The sequence below is a fragment of the Lactuca sativa genome, chromosome 2 (genome assembly GCF_002870075.4).
Source record: "Lactuca sativa cultivar Salinas chromosome 2, Lsat_Salinas_v11, whole genome shotgun sequence".
Lineage (NCBI taxonomy): Eukaryota > Viridiplantae > Streptophyta > Magnoliopsida > Asterales > Asteraceae > Lactuca > Lactuca sativa.
The window spans coordinates 50,064,614-50,072,945 of record NC_056624.2 but is presented as its reverse complement, the minus strand read 5'-3'; the positions used below and the strand labels follow the sequence as shown (position 1 = coordinate 50,072,945).

At 34.1% G+C, this 8,332-nt stretch overlaps 1 protein-coding gene across 1 annotated transcript; it reads left to right on the top strand.

Moving 5' to 3' along the window:
* Positions 1-4,574: 4,574 nt before the first annotated feature.
* On the top strand, positions 4,575-6,908 carry LOC111879916 (protein DETOXIFICATION 14). The gene is made up of 7 exons (XM_023876345.3): positions 4,575-5,018; positions 5,128-5,672; positions 5,785-5,871; positions 5,980-6,036; positions 6,118-6,356; positions 6,424-6,629; positions 6,717-6,908. The coding sequence occupies exons 1-7, from the start codon at positions 4,785-4,787 to the stop codon at positions 6,786-6,788; spliced, it is 1,440 nt and encodes a 479-aa protein (XP_023732113.1). The 5' UTR covers positions 4,575-4,784; the 3' UTR covers positions 6,789-6,908.
* Positions 6,909-8,332: the final 1,424 nt, after the last annotated feature.

The window sequence follows — 8,332 nt, the reverse complement described above, 5'->3', positions numbered from 1 at the left end:
CCAGATGTGCAACCAATATGATTATTTAAAGATTACATATTTATATCATTTTACTATGACTAAATTGTTGTTGATATTGGGTATATAGGTTAATATTACTAATTGTTTTGTGGTATTTGAGGAGATGTTATAATTTGTTTTAAATTCTTTTTTTTTTTTGTCTTGGATTAGGTTTCCACGGGTTTTATTTTACAAAATCATGATTTTATACCGATGAAATCCAACGGAATTTAAAATTTATTTCAGTCATATTGTATTCAGATTTATATTGCATTTTATAAAATCATGATTTTATCATATATCTACACGTATAGAATGTAGATCGGATATTTATATATTAATTTTAACTACTCAGTATAAACTTATCGACAATTTTTTTTTTTTTTTGCAAATTTTTTATTAGTTATAACAGTTTAAAATTATCAATAGTGTTTTATTTATCAATCGTGATTTCCACGGGTTTAAACCTAGTAAAGTAATTATATGAAATGATTCTTGATGGAGCGAATCCATAGCAAGGGCTGCAATCCAGCAATACCACATAAATTATGATTTATATCTGTATATAATATTTGTAAGGGACAGATCATAATTGAACTTTTGTTTAATAAATCCTACAAGATATCCAAATTGCCAATATATGATATAAATGCTTCTATGAGAAGACGAAACAATGGGAAAACCAAATCAAATAATGAACTTAGATAAGATTTATCACAAATATGTAATAAGCATTCAGGTATGTGTGACAAGTTTATTCAAAACAAAAACCAAAAAAAAAAAAAGTGCTAGATAAATAAACCATAAAAAAAAACCACAGGTACTTTTCATGATTAAAATAAAAGTTAAGGGTTTTCAATCCATAATTAGGAAACCACAAGGACCATTTCTAAAGTTTAGGACTTGAATATTATTATAATAACTTATTATACTTACGTGTAAACCATTTTGCACAAAGTGACGACATGGGATGCCACTTGTTATACATTTTTGACATTACCATACCCACGATTGTCTAAAGAAGCCCATAGAATCATATCTAAGTTGACAAGCTTTAATGGATGTTTTTTATGACTAAAATAATATCTTTCTATATCTTCTCTCTTTTATGATATCCATAGAGTTGAACATTAATGGCAATTGAAAGATTTGTCACCCTTAACTTTAAATAAAAGGTTGGAGATACATCAAGTTATGCACAACTCGAGAAACCAAGTTACTTCTTGTTAGATTGCTTTGCTTCCAAGTAGTCTTAAAAAATGTTGTTTAAAACATTCTTTAGTTATAAATCCCAAGTTAGCATGATGCATCTCACATACAAAATTGTCATATCTCTTCTTCCATATGGAATTAATTTCTTTCTTGTAAATATGTACATTCAAAATTGACAAATATGTCAGCTAGCTCCCAGGGTTGCATTTTCGTTGTTTCTAGATATGATTATATCAATAACATTTCAGCCATATAACCATTTATATTTACACAAGATTTCGGCCATATAACCAATTAAATAAAAGGGAAAATGACTTAGGAGAATAACTATCTTTTATCCGTGTTCACATATTGACAACTTTTTTTTTTTTTGTGCATAATAAAACAAATAACTTGTTTTAACTGTTTAAATTACACCAATATTACCGGCTAATACCTGTTTTAACCGATAACTCAAAGGGAAAATGACTTAGGAGTGTAACTACCTCTTATCCGTGTTCACATGTTGTCAACTTCTTATTTTTTGTACATAAGAAAGCAACTAACTTGCTTTAACTGTGTAACATCCCAAAAATCATGACCAAAAATTTCGTTTTTAATTTAATACTAAAACCATAATTGTCAAACAGTTAATTTAATACTCCGACATCGGGCCCTGCCCGACATCAGGCCCTAGCTGGCATCGAGCCTCGCTCGGTATACAGGTCTGTCTCTCTTAGACCCCGCCTGTCTCCGGGTCCCGCCCACTAAACACATACAATCATATAACATGCTAACAAATAAAGAAACATACTCTACTATATCCCTGTCCTAAGACATATACTCTGCTAATAATGAGATACGGAACATCGTCCGTACTCAGCTAATGATGAGATATGGGACCTCATCCACATTCACCTCCTTACCAGGCACATACAAATATCACACAGACAACAAGTATAATCTAACATGCAAACATTCCTCGGGCACCCGCCCGACATCGGACCTTGGTCTGGATTAACATACTAGCATACAATGCCTAGGGCTAACCCCCGGGTCTTCCTACTCATAGACTATATGGGTTGACATTGTGGCCTTAGACCCATTCACACAGTGAGGAGACTCACCTTGCACTGCTGAAGCCCTGACTGGAACTAGTTGAGTACGGACGAAGTTCCGTATCTCATTATTAGCAGAGTATGTTTCTTAGGACAGGGATACAGTAGAGTATGTTTCTTTATGTGTTAGCATGTTAAATGATTGCATGTGTTTAGTGGGCGGAGCCTAAGAAAGACATATCTGTGTACCGAGCGGGGCTTGATGCCAGACGGGGCTTGATGCCGGGCGGGGCCCGATGTCGGAGTATTAAATTAATGGTTTGACAATTATGGTTTTAGTATTAAATTAAAAACAAAATTTTTATTTATGATTTTTGGGATGTTACACAGTTAAAACAAGTTAGTTGCTTTCTTATGTACACAAAATAAGAAGTTGCCAATATGTGAACACGGATAAGAGGTAGTTACCTTCCTAAGTCATTTTCCCTTTGAGTTACCGGTTAAAACAGGTATTAACCGGTAATATTAGTGTAATTTAAACAGTTAAAACAAGTTAGTTGCTTTATTATGTACAAAAAAGAAGAAGTTGCCAATATGTGAACACGGATAAAAGGTAGTTACCCTTCTAAGTCATTTTCTCTTAATTAAAATGTAGACAACGTTTCTCAACTTTGTCTATAGTCCCACTATCCAAGATATGAAGCGGAAATGTACATTTTGTTTGACTTTTAGTTTTGATGTGACATAGAGTTAGTCTATAATAAATCTTAAATGCCTGATTTTGGAAATGTTAGCCAAATCGTTTATGCTTAAAAGTTACATCATTTCCATATATTTTTGATAATCATGTAGTATTTTTGTAATTTTTCATTTCCAACATGTTTCACAACTCTAAAATTCAATATTGTAAAAGTTGTTAGATTGTGTTAAGCCCTCGGCTAGCAACTAAAGATTAATTTGCAATTAATCAATGACCCTAAATTGTAAATTAATTAACTTTTAGAAAAATAAATATACCAAATAATAAAAAAAAATGGGTGATACGATCAACATTATACCAAATTTCGTTGGATTCTATAGCTTCTAAGGAGTGGTTAATAACCTAGACAGTTCCTAATTAACCATATAATAGCACTACGGGTGTAATCCAGCCAAGTCGAATCGAGTACTGCCAAGCTAGAAACTCGATTCGACTAAAAAACTCCAACTTCAACTCGACTCGAGCTTCAATTTCAAACTCAGGCTCGGGTTCAATAAAATAATCAACATTTTCAAATTAGGCTCGACTCGAATAATTATTAAAAAGAGTCGAACTTATTACATTAAATTCAAATAGAAATACAACTAAGGTCATGAGTTTGACTCCGTTATGGAAAATATAAATAAAATAAAGGATCAAAGTATAAATATAACTAAGCTTGATTAAGCTCGCGAGTTTCACAAGCTCCAGTATTTCAATACTTGAGTTCGACTCGATAATATATTCGAGTAGCTCAAGCTCAAGGTCGACTCGACTTGATCGGCTTGAGAATATACCCATAACAAGGGCTGCCACCCTCGTTAGGGACAGACGCTAATTGAACTTTTCGGTAACAAATCCTACGAGATATCCAAATTGTCAATATATAAATGCTTCTATGAGAAGACAAAACAATCGAAAAACCAAATTAAATGATAAATTTAGATAGGATTTATCACAAACATGTAACAGTGTTCAGTCGGTAAAAATTTCCTTGTTTTTATACATTGATTTGCATGGATATCATTAATTTACCTAATCTTCAATCGTAGTTTCATGAGTCACGAAATCAAGTAGAAATTATGACAAATGTATTGCGAATTTTGTATATCGTAAATGTAAATAACTGGAAGTCAGAGGAAGCATCATCAAAGTCCCCAATTTACTGCTCTAATTCAGAAACCTTATTTGCATGTATAGTAATCAAACATGAAATCAAAACCATTTAATCCCAAAAATATAAATCAAACCGATTGATTCAAAATCAAAACGATTAATCGTATCGTATCAATCAATTAGACCCAAGAGGTTCAGAGCTAACCCTTAATCTGTAAATATCAAGTCAAAAATGGCAGATAAGCAAAGAAGAGAAAAAGATGAACATATCGATTATAATGGAAGCAGGAGATCAAAAATCAAATATGGACGACAAAAAATCTAACCCTGAGGAGGTAGCGGCAAAGAAGAAGCAATGGTGGTGAGCTGGTGGACGAGACAATACGTGAAACAAATCGCGAAATAAATTAAATCACAGGGGTCTTTGATGATTAAAAGAAACGTTAGGGGTTCTAAATTCAAAATGTTAAAACCATAAGGAACATTTTGGAAGTTTAGTGATTTGAATATTATTATAACGTTATTATACTTGTCTGTAATCGATTTTGCACATGCGGCGTGATTTTGCACGCAGATTTCAGGTAATATAAGAATCCTAATTTGCCCAACTACACCGTTGTTTTGTCTGTTGTGTATTATCTATATGTATGGCTGTTTTCATGGTGTTGTGAGAGAGAAACATGGAAATGGCCGATGAGTTGCAGGAGGAGAGACGTGATGTGCAAAGATGGGGGGATTATGGTCGAGAGGTAAAGAAGATGGGTCGAATCGCCGTACCCATGGTGGTTGTGGCGGCGTTGCAGTATTTGATGCAAATGGTGGCGGTGATCATGGTGGGGCATGTTGATCAACTAGCTTTGTCTAGTCTAGCCATTGCCACCTCTCTAACCAATGTCACTGGTTTTAGTCTTCTTGTAAGTTTCTCCTTTATTTATTTTACATTTTACATAGTTATATATTCATATCCTTTAAAATAATTATCTTTGAATATTCAAAAAAAAAAAAAAAAAAAAAAAACAATAGTCAGGACTTGTAGGAGGGTTGGAGACGCTTTGTGGACAAGCTTTTGGAGCCAAACAACACCACAAAATTGGCATTTACACATGCAGTGCTATAATCTCATTGTTATTGGTTTGCATTCCAATCTCCATCTCCTGGATTTTCCTCGACAAGTTCCTTATTCTAATCCACCAAGACCCTGAAATCTCCCATGAAGCCCGAAAATACTCTATCTACCTCATTCCAGCTTTATTTTTTGGTGCCATTGTTAAACCTCTCGTTAGATCACTACAAACCCAAAGCTTAACTTTGCCATTGTTGGTGAGCTCAGCAGTCGTTTTATGTTTCCATGTCCCTCTTTGTTGGGCTCTGGTGTTCAAGTCAAAGATGGGAGGCGTTGGTGCTGCTTTGGCGTTTAGTGTGTCGAATTTGTTTTATTTGATTTTGATTGTGTTTTATCTCAAATTCTCATCGATGTGTAAGAATACTAGTGTAACTATCTCTATGGACGCCGTTCTTGGTATCAAGGAATTCTTCCGGTTTGCTATCCCATCGGCCGTTATGATATGGTAAAACTATAGCATGTTTTTACAATAAAATTTCTGATAGATTAGATTTGTCGTTTAAAAAAAACACATTTGATCACCGATTTTGATAGCAATTAATACGTACATTTTGTAGCCTCAAATGGTGGTCACTGGAAATTCTCATCTTGCTCTCCGGTTTGCTACCGAATGCAAAGCTCGAAACATCTGTTCTTTCCATATGGTAAACTTTCATTAATCGACATATTTTCCTCTCTAAAAATCATGAATGATAATCATATAATCATATGTCACAAGTTGTTGTAAATATACCATTTATCTTTCCAATCAGCCTAACGATCTCGACATTACACTTCACTATACCCTACGGATTTGGAGCAGCCGCAAGGTATTGTATATATAATTTCACACCATCAAAAATCGTTTGTTCTTTTCAATGAAAAATCTTATTCTAGAATCTGATTTGTAGCACTCGGGTTTCAAATGAGTTAGGGGCTGGCAACCCTCAAGCAGCCAAGCTAGCTGTTCACACAGTGATGTTTGTAATTGTCATTGAAGCTATAATAGTAAGTGCGACTGTTTTTGGTTGTCGTAATTACATTGGAAAAGCTTTCAGCAATGAAACCGAAGTAGTGAGTTATGTTGCATCAATGAGTCCTTTTATATCTCTCTCCATCATCACAGATAGCCTACAAGCAACAATTTCTGGTAAGTGATCTTTTTATTTCTAATTTGTAATTACAAAATCGTTGTTGAAGTCTCATCATGGTTATAGGAATCGCTAGGGGAAGTGGGTGGCAACATATAGGAGCTTATGTGAATCTAGGGGCATTTTATCTGTTTGGGGTCCCATCAGGAATTGTTCTTGGGTTTCCTGTACATTTAAGAGCTAAGGGACTTTGGATTGGAATAGTGATTGGATCGATAATACAGTCGACGTGTCTGTCTCTTGTAACTGGACTCACGGATTGGCAAAAACAGGTTCGTTTTTTTTTTTAGATTTACTCATTTGTTTATATCGTTTTTCTTGCTCATGTGATGAATATGGTTACACAATTGTATGTGTAGGCAATTAAGGCGAAGGAACGAATTTCGAAAGTGTCATCTATTGTAGACGATGATATAGAGACAAGAGAATGAGTACCCATAAAAGAGCATTTGGTTTTTTTAATCGGTTTTATAATAGTGGTCAATAGAAAACATGTCATTGTTATGATACAATTTAATGATATATAAATAAATTTTTAAACTTATCTTTTATATCCTCTAATGAAGCAAGGAATGGAAAACATTGTTCAATTACTTCCGAAAAATGTTGTTGCACATGGAAAGGATAAAGGGATTACCGAATGAATCTGATTCCTTCTAAAGGCACGTTTTCGATCGACTCATGGAATCCCTTATTTTTTTTCATTCCTTCACTCAAAGAATGAAAGCTACTGATGTTACCCTTGATTGGTTCTTCTTAAATTGGTTGATATCACAGCCAAATAATGTGAATGCAACCAAAATCTCGTCTTGATAAAAAAGAACATTAAATTTGAATATAACGAATGTAATATATGAAATTGTTATATGGTATGTCCTACCAAGTTAGCAACAACAATGCTATAAGATAATTGTAGGAAAGTTATGAATAGATTATTACTAAGATATTTCTACTTATATCAAATTGTGTAGTTACAATCATTGTGTAACGTATAATATAAGTCAAAGTTTGGCAAAGTAGGCAGCTGTATAGGGTTTAATTTTTTTTGTGACTAATTTTTTTGTTTAATATGTATATATATATATATATATATATATATATATATATCTATATATATATATATATATATATATATATATATATATATATATATATATATATATATATATATATATATAGTGACAACCCGAAACTTCTATCTTGTATAACTATTCAATTCAATCAATGTTAAACTCATTTCTGTTATCTTTTAGCATTGTTTAAGGGTTCATTTAAGTGCTCTAAGCTTGAGTACAACCAAGGTTGACATTAGGGATGAGTTAACGAAGTCGTAAAGTAGCATTTCGGGCCATACACGCCTTTAGGAGGAGTGTACGGCCGTACACCCCCTCCCCCCTCATGGCCGCACACTCAAGGTGGTGGGTCACCCACCCCTATATATATGAGTAGACATCCCTTCCTTTATTCCTTTCTTCCCTTAGCTGCACACCACTTCATTCTCTCTCAAGTTTCTTTAACCGTGGACCCTCTAAGGCTTCAAAAATGTAAGTATTCCATCCTTTAGCTTGTTATACTTGAAAGACCTATTGATTCAACCCTTGGTTCATCAAGTTTCAACATTGTTCTTCATCCTTTGAAGGAGTACGGCCGCACATCTTCATAAGTTTGGCCGTACACACCTTAAAGGCCCTCCAAAGTGAGAGTTTGGCCCCTATCATCTAGTTGGACATGCTAAACCTTTATTCCTATCCTTGATTCACCTTAAAGTCGACAACTTTAGCATGAACATTAAGTGTGTACAGCTGCACACCCCCTATTACGGCCGCACACACCTCCTAGGGCCATAAACCTACTTTGATGATCTTTATTGGCCTCAAACTTGCATTACAACTAAGCATGGGACCTAGAAGATTTCTTGGATGATAGTTAGGACCTTGGAAATACCTCAAAAACACACCTCTTCATGAGTGTATGG